Below are 23,734 nucleotides of genomic sequence, written 5' to 3'. Positions count from 1 at the left end.
TGCATGAATTATTTGATATGCAAATCTTATAAAATATGAAGACAAGTTAAAAATGTATTATTGCAGCAAGTTTGCCGCACGATTGCAAGAATGTAATTTAATTTGGACCCACAAAATAAAATGGGATTGCTCACATGGCTGGTTGAAGCGAAAACAGAAGCTCTAGAAAATATTGAGCAGCTGAGGCAGCGACGTGAGCTGATTTGAAAGGGGGAAGCATTGCGAATTGGTTGGCGGTGTTTTCTGTGGTGCAGTCAAGGTAACAGGAATTGAAAAGGAACTGCAATGGGAGTGCGGCTGAGTGGGTTTTGGTAATCGCAAACTGACATAATGAGCACCGACACAAAAGGCAGCCAATGAAGATACCGCTCAAGTTGGGCTGCAATTGTTCCTGCCACAGACACTTTTGCCATTTAATTGAGCGCAACGAGCCAGAAGTCAACTGCGACAAGAGGAAAATCAACAAAGCGACACTAGACCAGACCGGATGGCGCCGTCAAGGTGTTGAGCCACTAATAGCTTCCGCCTGATGCCTCTCTGACTAGTCCGTTGGCAAATTGAAGTGCATCAACGACAGCATTTGCCAAAGCATCTACCAAGCCATCTGTGCGTGGCAGTAACACGTGCCGCAATGACGCTGACAACTCTTTCAGAGTTGTCGCTGTCATTGTCACCAGCTGCACTTCAGCTGGTTCACGTGCTACCCATGGCAAGCAGCCAATGCATACAAATCAGAGAATCGCGCATACGCCATGCATGCCACGCCAAGGTAAGTGCTGTCTCATCAACTCATTAATCAATGAGCGACGACGACAGCTGAAAACGGCAAATGTCACAGCCCTAACAGCAAAGGATTTGCCAAAGGACTTGCTGCCTGACAAAGCGACTAAGCGTCGTGACCTGCCCCACCTTTCAGCATTTTTTCCTTGTTGATTTTTGTGTTGACATTTACGACGCGTTCCCTTACGAATCAGGCATTGATTTGTTTTGGCGTGAGAGCATTTGACAACCTAATGCGTGGACAACAAACGATTTAGAAAATTGATTGTGTCCACACATTCAGTTTCCGGCTGCCACTAATCTAGAGCCCAGCAATTGTGCGCCCATCCGGCCGATTTCAGCGAATTGCTTACGCAATCAACAATTCACCAGCTGCACTGGGCTTGCCATAGAAAATAGCTAGATATGTTTTAGAAGATACCCTTCATATTGGTTTCAAATAATCTATAAAAACTGACCCTTTATTATCCAATGGTGGATGCTTGAAAATTGATTACAAAAATACCCTTGTACAGAGCAAGGGTAGTATTCATATGAAAGATGGGAATATTCAAATTCTAATGTGTGGATTTTATAAAAACTTAAGATATTAAATAGTAGATAGAAATTAGAATAATTGTTAGATGAAATTGATAATGAATTATATTTTTTTTCCTAACTATGTTTATATATACGATGTATCAAATAATATGATTTTACAACTTTGTAGTTGATTAGAATGAGAGGATTATATTTGTTTTTTAATATTTTATTATTTTTCTTGCTCTGACACACAGTTATTCCCCGTTTAACTACAGTCGTTGCTACAGGGTATCTATGTGAATAAATATATCTAAACACTAGCGTAAACATAAAACTCATTTATATTTATTTATTTTAGATGCCAGCCATAAAACATGCCAATATTAAGTGTTGAACATGGTGTCTATTTCGGAAAAATTTAAATGGAAATCGATTTATGGATTTATAAATTTGGCAAGACAACAATTGAATTACCTAAAAGTGTTCAAATGATTTTTTAAACGAAACAGTTTACGTTTGTACTTAATTTACTGTAAATAATAATAAATGACAATATTTAAATGTAGCCAAGTAATAAATTAAGAGCTGCCACAGTGGGAGAAAAAAAATTCCTTTCTCATTTGTATACCCTTGCGCAGGGTATTCAATAATTATAGCGAAGCGCGTTACGCAAAGAAACGAAAAGAACACGTTTGAGTCCATTTCAGAATAACAAGGATCCAAATTCGCTACCCAAATGCGCAAGTGCTATTTAGAAAGTAAAATAGATCATTTTTAACTATGTATATCCACGACTGATAATACAAATATTTACAAACGTATTCCTCTCATTCTTCCTGCTGTCCCCTCAGTTTGCAAGGTATCTCCAGGTATTACATTAAGGGTATTTAATCTGCGCCGAAGTGATTGCATCATTTTATTATATTTTTTTATTGTTTTTCGTAAACCACTTTGTTTCAGTCGACTGCTTTCCACGGCAACGAAGAAATGAATTTCGCTGTGCTTTGATTTTGCATTTCATTTTCCTTGCTTTCTATTCCTTTCTAGATAAATTCTTTGGCGAAGTCCAATAAAAGCATAAATTAAGCGCATGATAAGTTTACAAAACGCTTTGTCAGCTTGGACTTGGTGTTTTGTCTGAGCGGAGCTCGCATAGCTCGCTAGTATTGGACACCTTTTCCGCTCAAGTAATTAGCAATTTATGCAGCTTTGGTTCCAGCCATTTGTTAACAAAATGGCCATCCTTGGGTCGTAAAAGTTATCACCTTTTCGCTGGCCACTCTGGCCTCTGGCCGGAAAAGTATGCTCTGGCAAATTGGTATGCAGACACCAAGTGACTCTCAGCTAAGCATAATGAATTGTTACCTAAGCATGATTTATCTGTGCGCAGTATATAAATCTACCGTAGAGTAAATGAAAAGCGACGGCTATGTTGCACCCTGTAAAAATATTGTTATCTGTATAGATAGATATGCAAGGGAGAATAACACAAGTGAATGAATCAGTAAATGCTTGAAGAGTACTTCAATCAAGTGATATGCGAAACGAACTGAAGACACAAGAATAAATTAACGTGCAACAGACCTTTTCTTAAGCCACAGCAAATATACCTTCTAAACTAAAACACCTGCCCAGAATTACCGCAAATATCTTCCTCATAATTACGTGCATTTTACAAGCTTCTGCTGACCACAATCGACACTTTGACCTTTCGGCCACAATATGCGCTCGTTAGTCAATGTTCAGCAATTTGCTGTGAATCAATAATAAATGTAAATAACATAACGTGCACATCTGTCGGTTCCCTGGGCAGTGTGGGCCATGCTGTTGCTCTTACGGTCAGGATTGATAATGATGCTGATGCTGATGTTGATGCTGATGGTGATGGTGATGGTGATGATGATGCCATCAACGCCGCTGAAGTAATCGAAAATAGGAATTGTTGCAAGTGAAATATGGCAAACTGTGGCTGGACACGCGCCCGTTCAATATAATTCAACGCCACATCATGGCAGCTGTTCTGTTCGGACAAGACAACAGCGCCAATTGACCTGAAATCAATGGGCCACGTAAGCCGGAGCTCCGCTTTTGGCACTGTCCGAGTCATCAAGCCCCACACAACCGGCCTCAGGAGTGGTTGGAATTAATTTTTTTTGTCTTTTGACTGATGGCCCTCTGCCATGTTACAATTATTTTGCTGTCTGCAAATTAAACTAAGACACGAAATTTAAATCACACGTTTTTCTTCACTTCACCTTTGTTGGAGAACCCCACGGAAGCTGTTTCGCTTAGCTAGCTGTTTTTTTCTTTTTGCTACTCGAAACTTATTTATTTGATGTTTCGCGTTGCTAATTAGTTCATTTGTTGCCTTACAAAGTTTTGTTCCGTTTCTTTACCACGCTGCCCTAAAGGGTAAAAGCTTAGGTTCTTCCCAGTCCTGACCGCACTCTCAAATTGTGGTGCAGGGTCGTTTCGCGGGTATATTATCCCAAACCAACCCTTTAATAGCTCCCCAGTTCCGGGATATGCAACATACACGAACGCAGTTGGCAGTGAAAGTTTCAAGAGCATTTCCGAACTACTTTATTAAGTCCGATCATAAATTAATTTAATTTAACCCTAAGCAATGCATAATTATTTGCGAAACTTAATTTAAAAGGGGCATAATAATATTTTTATTAAATTAATATTCAAACAAAAACAATATTGCCTGATCGATTAAATCGATTAAATGTAGTACTATATTTGATATATCTGCCACAATTTCTTTTCTCGCATACTTTTTATATTTTACAATCGAAAAATATCACAACAAATAAATGTGCATAAACAAAATGTGACCTTAAAACCACTTGAACGGAAATTGTAATTGCACGTATACAAAAAATTGTATTTATTTTTTATTCAGCAGAAACCAATATCATATCATATTTCACCATCATATTTCATTGATCAGATCTTTCGTTTGGACTTCAGTATTTGCACAGAAAACATCAATTTCCCAGAATTTGCAGGCATCACTCGCAAAAATGTTTCCAGGTTCAATTATTCATTCGTAGACACTCAAAGCACATCAATATTTCCCACAGGGCTGAGCTTGACATTCACTTTGCTGCAATTGGACATCTAACCAAACCGCCAACTAAATTTCACCAAAATACAACACAGCAAACCACATTGCTGGACCTTTAGCCATTGGCTTTTGGCGTCCCATTGGCTCGCTTTGTAATTTTCTCGTCCAATTCAATCTGCTTCATATATTTATTTGTTACACAATTCGACGCGCGGTCTACAAAAATCTTTGCAATTGCCAGACGCACAATAAATTATAACACAATTTCCTTCGCAAGTTTTCCCCAATTGCCAAATGAAAGCGAAATGAAAAAAAAAATAATAATATGGGAAACCAAAGTTCTTGTAACTAACTGAAATAATCTAAATACAAATCTAATTTCTTCAGCTGGCTTTGCTGAAGAAAAAAAAAAAACTGAGACGCTTCGAGCAACAATAAAAACTTAAATATTGCCCACACATAAGTAATTTATCCGAAATGCTTGCGGTCACTCGATTAAATGCTTAATTAGTGAGAAAATGTAATTTACCTCTGAAGTACTTAAAACGGAATTTGCAAGACGTTGGCCAAATCTTAAATCAAATTAATTATTTTCAGCATCGTTTTCGCTTCTTAAATAAGAGGAAACTACACAAAGTTGAGTTCGCATATCAATTAGCTAAAATTGAATATTTGTAAACTTGAGAGTCAAGCATTAAAGAGAATTAGCTTTTAGCCCACACACAAAATTAATTGAGCCAAAATAACGATGTTAGGATTAAACCTAATTCGATCAATTGTTAGCACATCAGGAGACTTAAGCTGCAAAACTTTGAATAAATTGAAAACATGAATAAAGTTGAGCAGAAGTCAACCTGTTTACAAACAAATCCGGAAAATCAAATCAGCTGCTCGCCTTTGCTGCTCGTTGAGAAAACAACCATAAATCAAAATCTTAAGGTCGCATACTTAAAACATAGCAATCCGCTTAGAAAGAAGGAGGAAAAATGCTAAGTAAACCCTCAAACCAATTGCTTTAAGTAACATGCTTTTGGTAAAAACAACTATAGCCTAAACCCTTACTCTTGGCTAAAAGCCAAGTTAAGCATTTATGCTTTGCATTCGATTGGTCCCGCTGTGAATTTAATATGCCACACTTCATTGCAGTTCGGCTAAAACGCAGCATTACGATTTTTATGTCTATTCGAAAATGGCTCTGGCGTATTAGAGGCATAAAACAGGCATAGGCATTAGCCCAAATCCTTTAAGTACCAATACACACACCCACACACACACACACACACACACACACACACACACACACAATGTGGCACATGCCACAACGTCAACACACTCTTTTGGGCGCGAAGCTGTTTTATTAACGTGCACGTGCAGGGACCAGAACCAGGACGCGAACAAGCAACGAAAATGCCAGCAGGACCTCCTCGAGTTTCCGGCGGTGCTGGCCATCAAAATCAACGTTTAATGTCCGTCTAATCGCTTTCGCATAAATTTGCGCGCGATTTTGCAATAAAGCTAAAAACCCAGTCTGCATGCTGGCTGTCTGTTGGTCCCACCCGCTGTGGTGCCTAGGGGGTATATTGGCTCTAAATTTGATGTTAGTTTCATGGGCTTTACGCATGATTTGAGTTACCATTGGCCAAATTTAATTAAACCAAATGCCAAAAGCCAACACAATCAAAGCAGCAGCAACAACAACAAGAGCAAAAACCAATGGATATCCAACCTTTTGCATGCGAACGAGAGCTGCTGACATTCCAATTAGAAAAGCAAATAAAGCAGACTTTAATTGAAAAATTGTCATCAGTGCCCAGCTCCATTCCAATCGTACACAAGAAGACAACAAAAGGTCAAAATGGTGGGAAATCTTTGTGTAACTGGATTGCATTGCACAATTCATTAGCTTATATTCAAGGCATATGAATATTCTGTTAGAGCACACCCATCGCATCCACTCGCATATCAATTACTCAATTGTTCCAATCAAATTTGCTCAAAAAACAAGTATACAAAAAAGAATAAGTAATACAATTTAAATATCAAGAAACTCTTATTACATGTCATAAGAGAACATACTAAGCTTATTCTCATCGCATCACAAACAACGCATTAGACCACCAAGAAGTCTGCTGGGACAATTATACACTTGTAGAGGGTATTATAATTTTGTCATTGAATTGGTAACTCACAGATAAAGAAAGCCTAAGAAGTATGTATATTCTTTATCAGTATCAAAAGTTGCGTCAAATGCTTATGCTCGTCTTTCTGTTTCCATGCGATATAGTCCCTCAGTGTTTAATGAATTAATGGAAATTCCCTAAGGTCTTCTTGTTGCGAATACTTCATATATCATTTAACAAATATAAGCTTCCTGTTTTAACATATTTGTTTAGGTAGTTATCACGACTAAACTGGGCAATTTTAAGTTTCACTATGTTTTATATATAACTCTATCGGGAAACTATTTCAGCTGACATAGGAACGAAGATAGAATATATCTTAAATAGAAACAATCGGTCGCAAAATTAGTTCTTGTACAGAAAACTTTGTTTGTAAAGGTCAATAGTAAAAATAGGATGAAAAGTGAGTCTCTGTTCATCATGACACGTTCAACAAAACAAACAGCCCATATTCCATAAGAGTATTTAATCTTCGACCTGCCAGACCTGTCTTTCCATCTTGTTTTCTCTCCCATGTACTATCTTATCTTAAACTGGGTTCATAGTTGTACTGCTGCCGTAATTACGCACTGAATACTTGAAATGGTTGCTTCCAGTAAAACACCTATATATTATTGATTTGATAATATTTTGTGTTTTGTCATTGTGAGTATGAGTCAAAATCGATAATACGTAGCTTTCTCCTTTCTATGTTTTTAACTATGAGTATAAATACTACATATTTTTGATTGGCAACAGAAATCCTAACGTAACCGCCGATCTATAAGATCCCACACTAGTTGAGTGGAATTTATTACACCAAGGAGAGATCAGGTTAAATAGAATATTGCATTTTCTACTTAAACGTGTTTAAGCAAACGGATCTATTAGCGTTTTTCTGCTCTTGTGACTTATTTCTCGGGATACTCAATTTTGGAATAGTTGTTACTCTAGCTCAAAATTTGCCACATCTGCGAGAGTGTCATAGATCGCTTTGATATCTCCGAAAGCTTTTCTGTCAGTGCTGTTGGCAAAATATAAATAAAAAGCCGGCAAAGCTCGCCAGATACTTAGTTCCCCATTGACACTTGCCGAGGTAACTCTATACGATTTCCATCATGGTTCTGCTTACGATCGCCCTGCTGGGCGTGGCACTGGCGCTTTTTTACAACTTCTACCTCAATGTGTACAAGTACTGGGATCGTCGGGGCGTACCCTACGAGCGGCCTCTGCCAATATTGGGCAACATGAGAGGTATCGGCACGCGGTTGCATTTCCGCGACATCAATCAGAGACTCTACGATCGCTTTAAGGGCAAGACACCGATCATTGGCATGTTCATGTTCTTCAAGAGAGTCGCTATGATTGTCGACCTGGATCTGATCAAGCAGATGCTGATCAAGGACTTCAACACCTTTCAGGATCGCGGCGTTTTCAGCAATGTGCGCGATGAGCCGCTTACGGGACACCTATTCACGCTCGAGGGCGATGAATGGCGTTCCATGAGACACAAATTGACGCCCGTCTTTACCTCCGGCAAAATGAAGCACATGTTCGGCGTAGTCGTCGAGGTGGGTCATCATCTGGCCGACACCATGGATAAAGCTGTAACCGCTGCTCGCGCCGACGGTGGCGATGTGGAGATCAAAGAGTTCTGTGCTCGCTTCACCACAGACGTCATTGGCACTTGCGCCTTTGGCCTCGAGTGCAACAGCCTGGCCGATCCGCATGCCGAGTTTCGTGCCAAGGGTCGCATGCTGTTCGAAAAGCCGCGTCACCACCAGCTGGTGCAGGCCTTCATCTTCACCAACTCGAAACTATCAAAGAAACTGCACATGAAGGTGTTTCCCGATGATCTATCCAATTTCTTCATGGAGGCTGTGCGGACGACAGTCGATCATCGACTAAAACACGGCATAAAACGCAATGATTTCCTCGATCAGCTGATTGAGCTACGCGCTGAGAACGAGGAGGCGGCACGTCGTGGGAATGGCATCGATCTCTCTCAAGGCCTCACCATTGAGCAAATGGCCGCCCAGGCTTTTGTCTTCTTCATAGCTGGATTTGAGACCTCCTCCAGCACAATGGCTTTTTGTCTATACGAACTGGCACTGCAGCCGGATGTGCAGCACCGCCTCAGGGAGGAGATCGAAACGGTGATCAAGGCGACAGCGGATGGAGAGCTCACCTACGATGCCATTGGGCAGATGAGCTATTTGGAGCAAGTGCTGGCAGGTAGGAAATGCATATTCTCAATACAACTCTTACTCTATTAACCTCTCAACTCTCCCAACAGAGACTCTGCGTAAGCATCCGATTCTGCCCCATTTAATGCGACAAACGAACCAGGATTACAAAGTGCCTGGCACAGACTTGGTCATTGAGCAGGAAACATCTATTATAATTCCTGTACATAGCATACACCACGACCCAGATATTTATCCGGACCCCGAGCGTTTCGATCCATCGCGCTTCGAGCCTGATGCCATTAAGGCGCGACACCAATTTGCATATCTTCCATTTGGAGATGGACCTCGCAACTGCATTGGTGAGCGCTTTGGCAAAATGCAGGCCAAGATTGGCCTCATTTGCCTTCTGCGCCGCTTCAAATTTGGTGTATCTAATCGCACGGAGATTCCGCTGATTCTTAATAACCGGAACTTTCCATTAGCCACTAAATATGGCATTCATCTAAAGGTGGAACGTGTTTAAGAAATCAACTAGAGTGTATATAATATACAAACTAAATTATAATAACTTCTGTGCCGATGGAATTGGGAATTCAAAAAATTTATTAAGTAATCTAAATGATTAGAAATAATAAATTCCATGGAAGCTTTGGGGCGCCATAGATTTAACACACTAGATAATTAACTCAAGTAGGTTGCAAAGGCAACTGAATGTCGAGATATAAGATAAAGGTGTGAAAGTGTTATTTCTTAGTAAAAAGCCATGTTGACTAGTACTTCATAAATTCTCTAATAACTCTATCCAACAGTCTAAAATTTAATAAAAAAAATCATATTTATAAGAGAGAGCAGCTCTTAACTTCCTTCATTGTTATTGTTATTAATCATCCCACCTACTTCCAACTCAATTTAAACTCAAGACCATTCCTTAATCTAAATCCTTAATATGTAAAATAATGTTTATCAAGCCCGTATATCAAACTTATGAAAAATTAACACTCTTACTCTTAATGAAAGTTTTATATACCACGACAACATTCATTATTTTATCCAAAGCACCAAAACCCCACCTGTTTATTATCAGAAAACCGTCTAAATGCCACACAAATACTCTTACCGTATTTCACAGTTCTAAAAATCGAATTAAATTTCAATATGGAAAGCTTTCAAAAACAAACAGCACAACGGAGATGAGGCTATGGACATCAGACTATTAATAGAAAGCATTCTGGACATGTTTATTTGTACGCTTTTATTTGAATATTCAAATCAAACGATTATTGCGCATTTTAGCTGATATGTACATGCTCTTCATGCAAATTGGCAATATGCAATATGCATATTTATTTTGACTAAAAGACTTATTTGCGATTATGAAACCAAAAAATTCCATGGAAACAAAGTAAAACTTTTACCCGTGTAGAGGGTATTCTAATTTTGTCATAAAATGTGTAACGCATAGCAGACATTTTCAACACCATGAGATATATATATATACTCGATCAGTATCGTTGTCCGACTTTCTACTACAGGCGGCAAGTATATGTAGTGGGAAAAGGCGGGATCAGGTACTATTGGTATTAGTTTATATCTGCTCTTATCAAGATTGTATCACCTATGATATAGCATATATATAGAATATAGAATGACAAATAGACGGACAGACCGATAGACATACAGATGGACAATTGTCATGAATATTATTCCTTAAGGGTGTATTTTAAATAATATATAATAGGACATCCATGAAGTTGACATAACAAACAAAAGCTCAATAAGTGTTCATTGAATTTCGTGTAAAAAAATATACATATTTAAAACTGCTGCTGGATTTAAGCCAGCTGCTTGCTTGTGGTTTCTGTTGAAGGCCCATATTTCCACTATTTTTTCACTATTATATTTAATAGTTTAATAAACATGGAAAATAACTTTTGGCAGCATCATAAATAATAAAACTAATGGCAATAATAATAATAATAATAAGAATAATAATAATAATATCAAAATATTTATAATACAAATAATAATAAGAATCATTTAAAAAAAATTAAATTTTGCTACATACCTTGTTCTGTACATATTACACACACATATATATGCCTCTAAGCTGCTTTCCGGCGATAAGAAAGAGAGCGAGAGCGCGGAAGAGAGAGCACGCAAAAAGCTGTCACTATACAATGCAAATGTTCGGTTGGCGTCTCAGTTGCAACGCGTTCATGGAATCATGTTAACGTTTCTTTTATTACTGGTCACCGCCGGTGGCGTCATCTATGTCTGGTTGAATCAGCACTACACGTACTGGCGCCGACGCGGCGTGCCGGGGGAGCGACCTGTTTTCCTGTTGGGTAACATGCGCGGATTTGCGCAAAGGTTTCACTGGATGGACATCAATTGGCGCATTTATGACAAGTTTAGGGGCCGGGAACGATTTTGCGGCTTTTATACGTTCCTTAGCAAGGCGTTATTTGTGCTCGACCTGGAACTGATCAAGCGGATCATGATCAGCGATTTTAACAGCTTTGCGGATCGAGGACTCTTTCACAATGTGCGCGATGACCCACTGACTGGGAATTTGCTGTTTCTAGACGGCGAGCAGTGGCGCTGGCTACGCCAACACCTGACGCCGGTGTTTAGCTCCGGTAAGATGAAGTATATGTTTCCCACAATGGTTCAAGTGGGCGAGCAGCTGGCGTTGAGCGCGGAGCAGCAACTGGGCGAATTCGAGGCGAAGGATCTGTGCGCTCGCTTCACCACGGACGTCATTGGCAGCTGCGCCTTTGGTCTGGAGTGCAACAGTCTTGCCAATCCGGGATCGGAATTCCGTGAAATGGGCCGCTCGATAACGGAACGCCCGCTGCATCAAGGCATTGTACAGGCCTTTATGTTCGCCCAGCCACAGCTGGCAAGGAAATTGCGCCTGCGTCTCTTTCGGCCGGAGGTGAGTCAGTTCTTCATGGACACTGTGCGTCAGACACTGGAGTACAGAAAACGCGAGCACGTCAAGCGCAATGATCTCATCCAGCTGCTCATCGAGCTGGGTGAGCATACGGACGAAACGAAGGCAGCGTTGAGCTTCGAGCAGATTGCCGCACAGGCCATGGTCTTCTTTCTGGCTGGCTTTGACACCTCCTCCACGACCATGTCCTTTTGCCTATACGAGCTGGCGCTCAACCCTGCTGTACAACAGCAGCTGCGCCAGGAAATCCAAAGCACCTTGAAGCGTCACAAGCAACAGCTGGGCTACGAGTGCCTGCAGGAGATGACCTACCTTAACCAGGTGGTGGCAGAAACGCTGCGCAAATATCCCGTGCTGCCGCACCTGGTGCGGCGCACAACCAATGCATACAACGTGCCGGAGAGCAGCCTAATCCTGGAGCCGGGCACGCGTGTTATGATACCCGTGCATAGTATACACCACGATCCAGATATATATCCCGAGCCAGAAAGTTTTGATCCCGCACGCTTCGAGCCCGAAGCGATCCAATCGCGTCACCCATTTGCCTATCTTCCGTTCGGAAATGGACCACGCGCCTGCATAGGTGAGAGATTTGGCCTGATGCAGGTGAAGATTGGCATTGTTACACTCTTGCGCCATTATCAGTTTCGGAGCACACAGAGAACTCAGATTCCTCTGAAATTTAGCAAAAAAAATTTTCTTATCGCTACGGAGTCTGGAGTTCACCTTCAAATGGAGCGACTTGATATCGACTTACCATAAATTATGTTTCCGTTTAAATGCTAACCTTTCAAATGTTGCTTTAGGTCAGGTGCAGAGATTATCAGCACTCGCAATATAAACAATTCAATTGGCACAATGAAATATTTCATGCGAAACCCAAAAGAAACTACGCGCTTTAAATAAATTCGATAAGCAAAAGCTTTTTAAAAGCTAAGCGGCTGGAAGTTCAAATTCCCATTCCCTCTCTTCATTATTGTTTCTGGTCTGGCGCTCTCAGCTCTCCGCTGCGAACAAATCAAAATGTAAACAACGGTTGTTTACCTGTGTTCAAGAAATGTATTCGCTTTAGCATACCCTGTAGCTTAAACTTTTAATTGAAATTTTTCTGCTATATTTGGCGAATGTGCTTTTATGAATTGTTACAGTATTCTAAATGTTTTAAAGAAATGACGTACGTACTTTTATGTTGTTAAATTATTGAGATATTTTTATATACTGATAATACTCAATTTTCTTTGGTGCAACTTGTCGATGTAATATGTAAGATAACGTTAAAGCACCTTCAAAAATATTGTCACAAGTTGGAAGTTCTGCAAAATGGCAATTCAATTAAATCACAAATAAATAAAAATACCATGTATTAGTAAAATGCCAAATGACTAGGAAAACACCCTTTGCTAGAGCATTTCTAACTGTTTATACATATGTATATGCAGATGAACATGCACCTAAAAAAGCGAATGAATTTAAAGAAAAATGGCCAAGCAATAGAAAGGCAGCTTTAAAAGCTGCAAAATACAACGGTAACTATAATGCATGGCATTAACTTTATCGCCACCTGCCTTTTGTGCAATGCCGTTATCACAAAGTCATTATTCAAGTTCAGGGTTTACTTGTTTGCTTCTCTCTCTCGCTTTCGCTCTTTCTCTCGCGCACTCACATTAATGCGAGACATACTGAAAGCGCGCGCCACTGGAAATACTGAGAGCATGCGAATTGCCATCACATAGTTGATCACATAGCTGCCCCGCGCGTCAGCCCACCAATTAAACGAGGCTATCTGCCCGAGATGTTTACATTGAAACGCACTTTGAACCGCAGCTGATTAAGAACCGCTCCACAGACTCCGTCGCCGCAGATCAGTTGAAAGCGAAACGCGCGAAATGCTGGATGTAATTGCGCTGCTCTTAATTACACTGGCCGTCGGGTTCTGGTTTGTGCGCACGAGACTCAGCTATTGGGCGCGACGGAGCATCAGCCATGCGCGGCCCACTTTTCCCATGGGCAACCTGGAGGGTTTTCGGAAGGACAAGCACTTTAAGGACATTCTGACGCCGCTTTATGAGAGCTTCAAGCCCACCGGGGCGCCCTTTGCGGGCTTCTACTTTATGCTGCGACCGGTGGTGCTGGTGCTGGACCTGGAGCTAGCCAAGGAAGTGCTTATCAAGGACTTTGCGAACTTTGAGGATCGCGGCTTGTACCACAATGAGCGCGATGATCCACTCACAGGCCACCTGTTTCGCATAGATGGGCCCAAGTGGCGGCCACTGCGCCAGAAGATGACGTCCACCTTTAGCTCCGGCAAGATGAAGTTCATGTTTCCCACGGTGTGCGCCGTGGGCGAGGAGCTAGCTCAGGTCTGCGCTGAGCAAGCGCAAAATTCCATTTGTGGCATTCTGGAGATAAACGATCTGATGGCCAGGTACACCTCGGATGTGATTGGTAGCTGTGTTTTTGGCTTGGACTGCAATGGACTGCGCAATCCGGAGGCCGAGTTCGCCGTAATGGGACGACGCGCCTTCATAGAGCGACGCCACAACAAACTCATTGATGGCTTCATTGAGAGCTTTCCAAATCTGGCACGCCGTCTGCGCCTACGCCAGATACACCAGGACATTACGGACTTTTACATGCGCATCGTACGGGATACAGTCAATGAGCGCGAGTCAAAGGGCATTGTGCGTAACGATTTCATGAATCTGCTCATCGAGATGAAGCATCGCGGGGAGCTGACGCTGCCCGAAATGGCCGCCCAGTCGTTCATATTCTTTGCCGCCGGCTTCGATACCTCGGCCTCGACCTTGGGATTCGCCCTCTATGAACTGGCCAAGCAGCCACACCTCCAGCTTAAGCTTAGACAGGACATTGAGCAGGCGCTTCAGGCGCATGGAGGCCAATTTACGTACGAGTGCATGCAGGAGCTGCGCTATATGGAGCTGGTCATAGCAGGTCAGTGTGATAACAATAAGTAGGGGTATTCATATATTTCGCACACTGCCAACCAGGAACTTTTTATAGGTGACTTTCTTGCGATGTTCCTTATCATGTTCCAAACAAAATATTATAAAATACCAATGCTTAACACGAAGCATTAAGTTTTAAATCTAGCCTATAGAGTCATCAGTAAATATATGTATAACATATATATAGCTGATAATTATAAAAATTTATTTTATTTTATTATCACTTTTATGAGTTATATTTTCTTTTAATTCCTGGCTAGTTAATACCGCAATCCTAGGTAATTTTCCTATTTTGTTGACTAGAATATATAGATAAGGGGATATTCGCATATTTCTGAACCCCAGAATTTTTGATAAACCATCTAATCTATTACGGAGACAGACTTGTATATATCTGCAGAAAAATAGAAAGAGGGGATGAAGAAAGTAATTGAAAGAAAGGGAAATAGTGAGAGCATGTGCAGAGATTCACTTAGTTAGATAACTAATACAACTTGTTAATATAATACTTATAGTCAAATGTGGGATAGTTATATATAAACTATATAAAATATATAAGCTTCGTTTGCATTTTATATAAGTTCATTTATAATAATATATTCGACTATACACAATTATAATAAGAGATACCTTACATATATGGCCAACATTTTTTTAATTCTTATCTAAATCCGACTTTAATTGAACCTTAACTACAATTTTTAGAAACGCTTCGCAAGTATCCCGTGTTGCCTCATCTGTCGCGCGTCTCTCGCAACTTTTATGCGGCCAAGGGCAATAAACACTTCTACATCGAGCCTGGCCAGATGGTTTTCGTACCAGTCTATGGCATACATCACGACCCAGAGCTATATCCGGAGCCGCACAAGTTTATTCCGGAACGATTTCTCGCCGACCAGATGGCACAGCGACACACCGCCTCCTGGCTGCCCTTTGGCGATGGACCCCGCAACTGCATCGGCATGCGTTTCGGCAAGATGCAGACGAGCGTGGCCCTCTTTTATCTGCTAAGGCGCTTTCAGTTTAGTGTCTGTCCGCGAACCGCGTCCAAAATTGAATTTGTCAAGTCCAACATATTGCTATGTCCAGCCAATGGCATCTATTTGAAGGTTGAGGAGCTAAGAAAATAATAATACAATCACATTTATCAAATTGACATTATGTAGTCTTATATGAATAATGATTTAGTCGATAATAATAAGAAATATATTAATAAATAATTTATCGTACTTACATATCTACAATTATATTGACCACTGCCCGATTTAAGACTATTTTTGTAACTAGGGTTCATTACATTTTGTTCGACATAAAATTAATAAAACTTTAATTAATTGATTAAGAACTTATTATTAGCTTTCTCTTCTTAGACTCACGCCCTGGCTTTTGTTAACATCATTGGGCTAGCAGGATTCCGATTACTATTTTGGGTAACTCAATGACTAAGCAATAGCATTAGCATTCCTTCTATATATAACTACTACGATTACTACCTGGGAACCATTATTTCGTTTGTTCGGTGCAACATTGCGGCATATGATACTATGGAATGAGATTAGATTAGATACTATGCATCCAAAATTGAAAATATTTAAATAACTGTGCCCGATAAGTTCACCAATTAAGCGTGAATTAAAGCTAAACTTTATTTCCCATAACAATTACTTTATTTGCGAATAATAAGAACTTAAGATAATTGATCTTTATTCTTTATATATCAAGAGAGAGGTAGTAACTCGCTCCCTCTCTCTGTCAATGTGTTATAACCACATTTAGCGGAAAGCTCTGCGAGAGCGAGCTTTGGACTATATATAACGTGTGTTGGGCGTATGGTTAGCTCAGTTGACATCGGCGCATAAAATGTCGTTTATTCTAGCGCTGGTCGGTATTATAATATCGCTGCTGTTTTATGCAGTCAGGCATAGGCACAACTATTGGAATCGTCGTGGGATTCCACACGATGTGCCCAAATTTCCGAAGGGCAACATCGGCGACTGGCCGTCCAAGCGACAAATAGGCGTTGTCTTCAGGGATTACTATCTGAAGTACAAGAATGCAAATAGTCCGTTTGCGGGCTTCTATTTCTTTTTCACCAAGACCGTTGTGGTCACCGACATGGAGCTGGTGAAACGCGTCCTCATAAAGGATTTCAATAACTTTGAGAATCGTGGCGTATTCTATAATGAAATTGACGATCCCCTGTCGGCCACGCTGTTCAGCATTGAGGGACAGAAGTGGCGGCAGCTGCGGCACAAGCTGACGCCCACCTTCACCTCGGGCAAGATGAAGCACATGTTGCCCATAGTTTTGCAAGTGGCTGAGGAAATGGTCAAGGTGTTTAACGATAAGGTGTCTGCACCTCAGGTGTTGGAGATCACCGATTTGGTGGGTCGCTATACGGCCGACGTGATTGGCACCTGCGCCTTTGGGCTCGACTGCAATAGTCAGCGCAATCCAGATGCGGACTTTGTCAGCATGGGCAAGCGAGCAGTCACGGAGCGACGCTATCATGGGCTGCTTGATTTCATCTTATTTGGCTTTCCCAAGTTGTCGCGTCGCCTGCATCTGAAGATAACAACTGAAGAGGTTGAGGAATTCTACATGCGCATCGTTCGCGATACCATCAACTACCGCCTCAAGAGCAATGAGAACCGCGGCGATTTCATGGACATGCTCATCGAAATGTATCAGAAGCAGCAGAAGGGCAACACCGATGAGGGCCTTACCTTCGAGGAGCTGGCGGCCCAGGCATTTATATTCTTTGTGGCCGGCTTTGAGACCAGCTCCACAACCATGGGCTTTGCCCTGTACGAACTGGCCCAGCATCAGGACATCCAGGACAAGTTGAGAGCGGAAATAAACGATGTGCTTGGCAAGCACAACAATAAATACTCTTACGACAATGTTAAGCAAATGGAATATCTGGAGCAGGTTGTCATGGGTAACATATTATACAGCCCGTTTGTTTCTGTATTTCCCTAATTCTAAACTTAATACTTCAATATAGAAACTCTTCGCAAATATCCCGTGTTGGCCCATCTGACACGCATGGCCATCTCGGACTATTCGCCAGGAGATCCGAAATATTATATTGAGAAAGGCAGCATTGTTGTGATACCAGCCCTCGGCATACACTACGATCCCGACATCTATCCCGAGCCACAAAAGTTCAAGCCAGAGCGCTTCACGGAGGCAGAGATTTCGGCTCGACCAGCCTGCAGTTGGCTGCCCTTTGGCGATGGTCCCCGCAATTGCATTGGCTCCCGCTTCGGCCTCATGCAGACCTGTGTGGGCCTGGCCCATCTGATCAAAGACTTCAAGTTCAGTGTGTCCCCCGAGACCCAAATACCCATGAAATTGGTCACCAAGAACATACTGTTGTCTTCTGAAAACGGCATTTATTTAAATGTTGAGAGGGTTTCCAAGTAAATACACAATTGTTATTCATGTATGAATTAATCAGTTAGCCAGATAAGAATTATACACAAGAACTCTTTAACTATACTTATCTAATCTAACATTGATAAGTTAAGCAGCTAATCAATTGCTTATACACCCATCACATGCACTCTGTAAATTAATCTGTGTCAAACACATTTTCTATCACCCGAAATTTATTGAATTTTTCTTATAATAGTTAAACACAAAGTGAGTAAGTATAGTTGTCTTATACTAAAACCTATTAATTGTTCTTATATTTAATTCAAATAATGTTTGCCTTTAATACTACAAAAATAAATATTATTATCAGCTGTAGACTTCAGATAAGTAGCTAACATAAAGCAACTAACTTCTTGGTTGACAGCCTTTATTGTTTATCGATTGACCATGTCCGGCATCTATTTGTTTCCCTATGTTTCTTCCATATAAACGTAATGTCATTATCATCTGACAAATAATTAATATATATATATATATAATAATGACGCACAAATGGCACATAAGACAACACCGACCTTTTAAGGTTTATTTAAGGCAATTTAACAAATAAAATAAATAATAATAAATAAAAATATAAATAATAAAAAACTAATATATATCATATAGTTGCTTGAGTAACGGTTGGTTCTGTTTTATTATTATTATTTTATTTTCGTGTAAGCCCAGCATTTATTGGTTTGCTCCCTTAATATGTGGTCAGAACTTTTTACTATTTGGTAACATTATACAATACAGCTTTGTAGGAAACATTAGTTAAGAAATAAGTTCATGTATGAAGGTGTTATCGTGACAGCCCAGCTTGAATTGTATAACATGTGAGGGTTCGAAGTTTTCTCGTTCAACTCAATATTTCAGCCCTCCGCCTGGGAGCTTATGCATTTGCTACCATTACTAGTTATACTTATGTAAAGACTAGCCACTCGAGTCCCATCATCATAATACATCATTATCTACGAGAGAACTCTAGATGAACCCTGTGCCGCCTCGTGTGCCATTTGCTAATATATTTTAATAGAGTCGCGTCAACATGTTTGCAATAAAGTTAATTTTAAGTAGAGGTCCTGACCTGCACCACGGGCCAGAGCAGGGCCTATAAATGCCACAGAGCTTGATTATCTGCCACCCAGTTTAAAAAAGTTTGGTCAACTGACATGTTCGCCTCAACTTTGCTACTCGCGTGTGTCCTGATCGGATTCTATATTTGGATAAGGCAGCGTCTATCCTACTTTGAACGTCGTGGCATTGCGCATGAAGCTCCCCTGCCGTTGGTGGGAAATCTGTGGGGCTGGCGGGTAACAAGACACACCTCGGAAATAGTACAGAATCTCTATGTGAGGTACAAGCACTTGGGCCCACTCATTGGATTTTATTTTCTTATGACGCCCGCCTATATTATTTCGGATATGGAGCTGCTGAAGCGGGTTTTCATCAAGGATTTTGCTAACTTCGACGGTCGAGGGCTGTTTTACAATGAGCGGGACGATCCCTTGTCCGCGCATCTCTTTGCCATTGATGGTCCCAAGTGGCACAGCCTGAGGCCCCGCATGTCGCCCATATTCAGCAGTGCCAAGATGAAGCTTATGTTTCCAGCGGTGCTGCGAACAGCCCGGGAACTGTCGAAAGTGCTACACGAGCGTTGCTCGGGAAAGGCTGCTTCTTTGGAGGTCACCAAGCTGCTGGCGTGCTACACGGCGGACACCATTGGCTCCGCAATTTTCGGGCTGGACTGTAATAGTCTGCGCAATCCAAAAGCGCCCTTTGTGCAGATGGGACTGAATGCGATGCTTAAGAAGCGCATCGATTACATATTCTGTCTGCTCTTCCCAGAGCTGAGTCTCAGACTGCACATCAAGCGAACGCCCGCCGACGTGGAGGCCTTCTACATGGGCCTGGTCAAAGACACCATCAGCCACAGGGAGCAGCACAAGATAAAGCGCAATGACTTTGTTGATATCATGCTGGAAATGAAGCAGAAATACGATTCGGGCAACACAGCCGAGGGTCTGACGGTCAATGAGATCGCCGCCCAGATGTACGTATTTCTGGTGGCGGGCTTTGAGACAACATCCACAGCTCTAACCCTGGCCTTGTACGAGCTGGCACGTCACGAACATATCCAAAGCCAGCTGCGGGAAGAGATCGAGGAGGTCATTGCGAACTATGGGGAGAACGGAGAGCTAAACTACGAGGCCATGCAGAAAATGAAGTATCTGGAGCAGGTCATATCGGGTAAACAAAACTAACAGATCAAAATATTTTAAGAATATTTTATATTTGTGTGTTCTCATTTAACTATCTCTTAGAAACCCTGCGGATGTATCCCGTGGCCACAGAGCACATGCGTCGTGCCAATGGACATTTCGAGGTGCCAGATCATCCGAAGCATTATATACCAGCTGGATCGCATCTGATCATACCTGTCTATGCCATACACCATGATCCGGAATATTATCCGGAGCCGGAGAAGTTTCTGCCCGAACGTTTCACAGAGGAGGCCATACAGAAACGGCCCAGCTGCGCCTTTCTACCCTTCGGTCTGGGTCCCCGCATCTGCATTGGCATGCGTTTTGGCCGTATCAAGCTGGCCGTGGGCTTAATTGCATTAATACGTAATTTTCGCTTTGCCTTTGCGCCCACCACCCCACAGACCATGCAATTCGAGAAGCATTCGTTTCTACTACACACAAAAGGTTTCCAGCTGCAAGTGGAGCCGCTCGGCTAGAAGCTCAAATAGATATCGCAGACGAAGTTTTGCGACTATTAATACAATTGACACGGCTTTCAATTCTTACTCATTCATAATTAATTTTAATTTATATTTGTATTCTTGTATATTATACAATGATAAGAGCATAACAAGCCCCAATAACCAAGGCAGAAGCACAATCACAAAACTGGTTTGCAAATTATGTTTATATATAGTAAATTCACATATACAAGCTAAAGTGACGCAATATTCTCGAGCTTAAGTTAATCATTTGTTCTTCCAACCAGAGAGAGAGAAATAGATAGATAGGGGAAGAGAGAGAGAGAGAGAGAACAGCTTTGAAAGCTTAACAATTAAATATTTACGCATCCCACCATTCACATTCAGTGCATGAGTGAACTTTAGATATGCCAAGCCCACTGGCTCTGTAATAACAAATAAATTGTGTATATACAATAAAAATTATGTTTATGAAAATACGACGTAAGCTCGAATAATTGTTACGGATACAATTTTTATTTTAATAACAATTTGTTCCCTTTAAATTCAACCATTTCTAAAAAATCTCATAAATGATATGTAACCATCCGAACACACAATATAATTAAGTATTAACACAAAACAAAACAACTAGTATTAATATTGAGTCCATATTAAAATGTTTTGTTTAAGCTAGACTTGAACACGCTCCACTTTCAGGTAAATGCCAGACTCGCTAGCTATCAAGAAGCTCTCCTTGTGATTTTTAATGGGTATAATTGTCTTATCGCACACCGAAAACTTAAAGTTTTTGATAAGCATGGCAAGACCAATGCGAGCCTGCATTTCCCCAAATCTCATTCCAATGCAATTACGCGGCCCATCACCAAAGGGAAGCCATTCTCCCGAGTCACGGTTCTTCACTCGTTCGGCTTTAAAATTATCTGGATTGAATCGATTTGGTTCAGGATAGAACTTTTCATCACGGTGAATAGCACCGCAGGGTATCAGCACTGGCATTCCCTTCTTGATAACATAGTTCGGATATCCTGGAACGACAAAGTCCTCTAAGCATTCGCGGTTGAGGACTGGAAGAACCGTGTATAGCCGAAGGGTTTCTGGGAATAAATAACTTGTCTAGTGTTATGTGAATTAAATGGTTAATTGGATTGCTTACCCGATATGACCTGGTTCAAATACTCCATGTCCTTGATACATTCATAAGTTAGCTCTCCATTATACCTGGCTAGTACCTCATTGCAATCGTCCCTCAACCGTTTTTGTATGTCCTCGTTCTGAGCCAATTCAAATAGAGCAAATCCCATGGTGGTGGAAGATGTTTCAAATCCGGCGGCGAAGAAGACGAAAGCCTGGGCAGCTATTTCTTCAATCGTAAGACTCATACTCTCACCCGTCTCGGACTTCATCAATTGATTGTTTTTCAAGTCAATCAGTTGATCCATGAAATCGTTGCGTCGAACATTGTTCTCCTCTCTGTAGGCAACAGTTTCTCTTACAATGCGCATGAAGAACTTTTCAATGTCCTCTGGAGTCATCTTCAAATGAATGCGTCTTGAAAATTTTGGAAAACTGTTCAGAAAAGCAATTCCCAAGGCCCCATGACGATGATCGGTTAAAGCCTTACGACCCATGACACGGAATTCCGCTTCCGGATCCTTGAGACTGCTGCACTCAATGCCAAATGCGCAAGTGCCAATAACATCTGTGGTAAATCGAGCCATGAGTTCCTTAACCTCAATAATCGAAGACTTGGCTATCATTTCTCCGAAGACGTCTACGAATTCGTGACCAATTTTTACAATGGTAGGAAACATGTACTTCATTTTGCCGGACGTAAAGGTTGATGATAGCTTGTTTCTCATAGATCTCCACTTGTGACCATCTAGCAGAAACAGCTGACCAGACAGTGGATCATCCTCGGGGTTGTGAAAGAAGCCTCTATCCGTGAACTTATTGAAATCCTTGATCAGGATATGCTTCACCAAGAAAGGCTCCAAGATAAATGCGGCTGGACGTTGAAACCAATAGAATCCGGCAAATGGTCCCGTTCCTTTAAACTTGTTATAATAATGAATCCAAATATCTGGAAATGCTCGCTTAATGCGGACGCCCGCCAAGTTGCCCATCAGAAAATTGGGCTCCTCGCATGGAATGCCCAAGTTTTGCCAATGCTGCATATTACGACGCAATCTCAAAAAGAGATAGCCTATCAGGGCTAGCACCGCAGTGAGTAATAAGGTGCCGACTCCCATGGCGACCAGCAACTATTTATATGATTCAGATAGATAGACTCGCCGCGATGTAAAAGAACTTTGGCGAAGTACTGAGCGCCACTGCGATCGGGTGCACCTATTTAATGCCCATTTGAAGCTTTCGCACTCAGTGTGACTATAGATATTCTCTGAAGAGCTTTTTGGGAGTGGGTAGTCAGCTGTGACAGTTGTACTCTATCGAAACAAGTTCTTCAGCACTATGGAGCATATTTTGTGGTATATTATTCTATATGCGAATTATATTATTTAATTCAATTATTCTGATGACAATGCTCTCTTTGTTATATAGCTATATTAAAAATGTTAGACGCCGGCTGCATGGTCTGGGTTTCATCCATTGACTATCGCATTTTACTTAATTTATTAAATACACGCTGTAAATTATAACGAGGGCCTGGAGGGATTAAAAGTTTTTATCCTATACCCAGCTAAAATTTTTATGTATGTATGTCCATTGTGAGTCTGCCTGTATTAAGTCTCTCTTGCACTTTCTCTCACTCTCTACCTCTACCTCTTTTTCTTTTCTTTTTCTTTCTGTGCTTTGGACTAATTTGCGAGAGACCGACAGTTCGGCCTAGCAGCAATTTTCATATTAAATATTAATAACAATAATATTGAAGTAATAGAAGCTGGATAGTAGCTGCGATGTAGTCGTAAAAAATATTTAT

The 23,734-nt window shown here is 41.1% G+C and overlaps 6 protein-coding genes across 6 annotated transcripts; 5 read left to right on the top strand and 1 right to left on the bottom strand.

Annotated features, from left to right (window-relative positions):
- Positions 1 to 7,605: 7,605 nt before the first annotated feature.
- Cyp6a14 (Cytochrome P450 6a14) lies at positions 7,606 to 9,578 on the top strand. Its single transcript, XM_002049631.4, has 2 exons — positions 7,606 to 8,769; positions 8,831 to 9,578. The coding sequence occupies exons 1-2, from the start codon at positions 7,653 to 7,655 to the stop codon at positions 9,244 to 9,246; spliced, it is 1,533 nt and encodes a 510-aa protein (XP_002049667.1). The 5' UTR covers positions 7,606 to 7,652; the 3' UTR covers positions 9,247 to 9,578.
- Positions 9,579 to 10,917: 1,339 nt separating this feature from the next.
- Positions 10,918 to 12,639, top strand: Cyp6a13 (Cytochrome P450 6a13). The gene has a single exon (XM_002049632.4). The coding sequence runs from the start codon at positions 10,948 to 10,950 to the stop codon at positions 12,439 to 12,441; it is 1,494 nt and encodes a 497-aa protein (XP_002049668.1). The 5' UTR covers positions 10,918 to 10,947; the 3' UTR covers positions 12,442 to 12,639.
- Positions 12,640 to 13,376: 737 nt separating this feature from the next.
- On the top strand, positions 13,377 to 15,880 carry LOC6625465 (cytochrome P450 6a22). Its single transcript, XM_032437002.2, has 2 exons — positions 13,377 to 14,631; positions 15,351 to 15,880. The coding sequence occupies exons 1-2, from the start codon at positions 13,566 to 13,568 to the stop codon at positions 15,773 to 15,775; spliced, it is 1,491 nt and encodes a 496-aa protein (XP_032292893.2). The 5' UTR covers positions 13,377 to 13,565; the 3' UTR covers positions 15,776 to 15,880.
- Positions 15,881 to 16,491: 611 nt separating this feature from the next.
- On the top strand, positions 16,492 to 18,700 carry LOC138911360 (probable cytochrome P450 6a23). Its single transcript, XM_070209939.1, has 2 exons — positions 16,492 to 17,586; positions 17,653 to 18,700. The coding sequence occupies exons 1-2, from the start codon at positions 16,506 to 16,508 to the stop codon at positions 18,072 to 18,074; spliced, it is 1,503 nt and encodes a 500-aa protein (XP_070066040.1). The 5' UTR covers positions 16,492 to 16,505; the 3' UTR covers positions 18,075 to 18,700.
- An 89-nt stretch (positions 18,701 to 18,789) lies between these two features.
- LOC6625467 (probable cytochrome P450 6a23) lies at positions 18,790 to 21,424 on the top strand. The gene is made up of 2 exons (XM_002049635.3): positions 18,790 to 20,315; positions 20,390 to 21,424. The coding sequence occupies exons 1-2, from the start codon at positions 19,238 to 19,240 to the stop codon at positions 20,806 to 20,808; spliced, it is 1,497 nt and encodes a 498-aa protein (XP_002049671.1). The 5' UTR covers positions 18,790 to 19,237; the 3' UTR covers positions 20,809 to 21,424.
- Positions 21,367 to 23,114, bottom strand: LOC6625468 (Cytochrome P450 6a21). Its single transcript, XM_002049636.4, has 2 exons — positions 21,950 to 23,114; positions 21,367 to 21,890 (listed from the first exon to the last, which is right to left on the bottom strand). Exons 1-2 carry the CDS (start codon positions 23,043 to 23,045, stop codon positions 21,466 to 21,468), a joined length of 1,521 nt encoding a protein of 506 aa, XP_002049672.1. The 5' UTR covers positions 23,046 to 23,114; the 3' UTR covers positions 21,367 to 21,465.
- Between the last annotated feature and the right edge of the window lie 620 nt (positions 23,115 to 23,734).

Source organism: Drosophila virilis, chromosome 5 (assembly GCF_030788295.1).
Source record: "Drosophila virilis strain 15010-1051.87 chromosome 5, Dvir_AGI_RSII-ME, whole genome shotgun sequence".
In the NCBI taxonomy this organism is placed as follows: Eukaryota; Metazoa; Arthropoda; class Insecta; order Diptera; family Drosophilidae; genus Drosophila; species Drosophila virilis.
This window is presented reverse-complemented; position numbering and strand designations above follow the sequence as displayed.

Excerpts from the sequence above, each read along its gene's own strand:
- Cyp6a13 (XM_002049632.4), top strand. The coding sequence starts at position 10,948 with ATGTTAACGTTTCTTTTATTACTGGTCACCGCCGGTGGCGTCATCTAT.
- LOC6625467 (XM_002049635.3), top strand. The coding sequence starts at position 19,238 with ATGTTCGCCTCAACTTTGCTACTCGCGTGTGTCCTGATCGGATTCTAT. Across the intron at positions 20,316-20,389 it reads TCTGGAGCAGGTCATATCGG|AAACCCTGCGGATGTATCCC; the intron begins GTAAACAAAACT and ends ACTATCTCTTAG.
- Cyp6a14 (XM_002049631.4), top strand. The coding sequence starts at position 7,653 with ATGGTTCTGCTTACGATCGCCCTGCTGGGCGTGGCACTGGCGCTTTTT. Across the intron at positions 8,770-8,830 it reads TTTGGAGCAAGTGCTGGCAG|AGACTCTGCGTAAGCATCCG; the intron begins GTAGGAAATGCA and ends CTCTCCCAACAG.
- LOC138911360 (XM_070209939.1), top strand. The coding sequence starts at position 16,506 with ATGTCGTTTATTCTAGCGCTGGTCGGTATTATAATATCGCTGCTGTTT. Across the intron at positions 17,587-17,652 it reads TCTGGAGCAGGTTGTCATGG|AAACTCTTCGCAAATATCCC; the intron begins GTAACATATTAT and ends ACTTCAATATAG.
- LOC6625468 (XM_002049636.4), bottom strand. The coding sequence starts at position 23,045 with ATGGGAGTCGGCACCTTATTACTCACTGCGGTGCTAGCCCTGATAGGC. Across the intron at positions 21,891-21,949 it reads TTTGAACCAGGTCATATCGG|AAACCCTTCGGCTATACACG; the intron begins GTAAGCAATCCA and ends ATTTATTCCCAG.
- LOC6625465 (XM_032437002.2), top strand. The coding sequence starts at position 13,566 with ATGCTGGATGTAATTGCGCTGCTCTTAATTACACTGGCCGTCGGGTTC. Across the intron at positions 14,632-15,350 it reads TATGGAGCTGGTCATAGCAG|AAACGCTTCGCAAGTATCCC; the intron begins GTCAGTGTGATA and ends TACAATTTTTAG.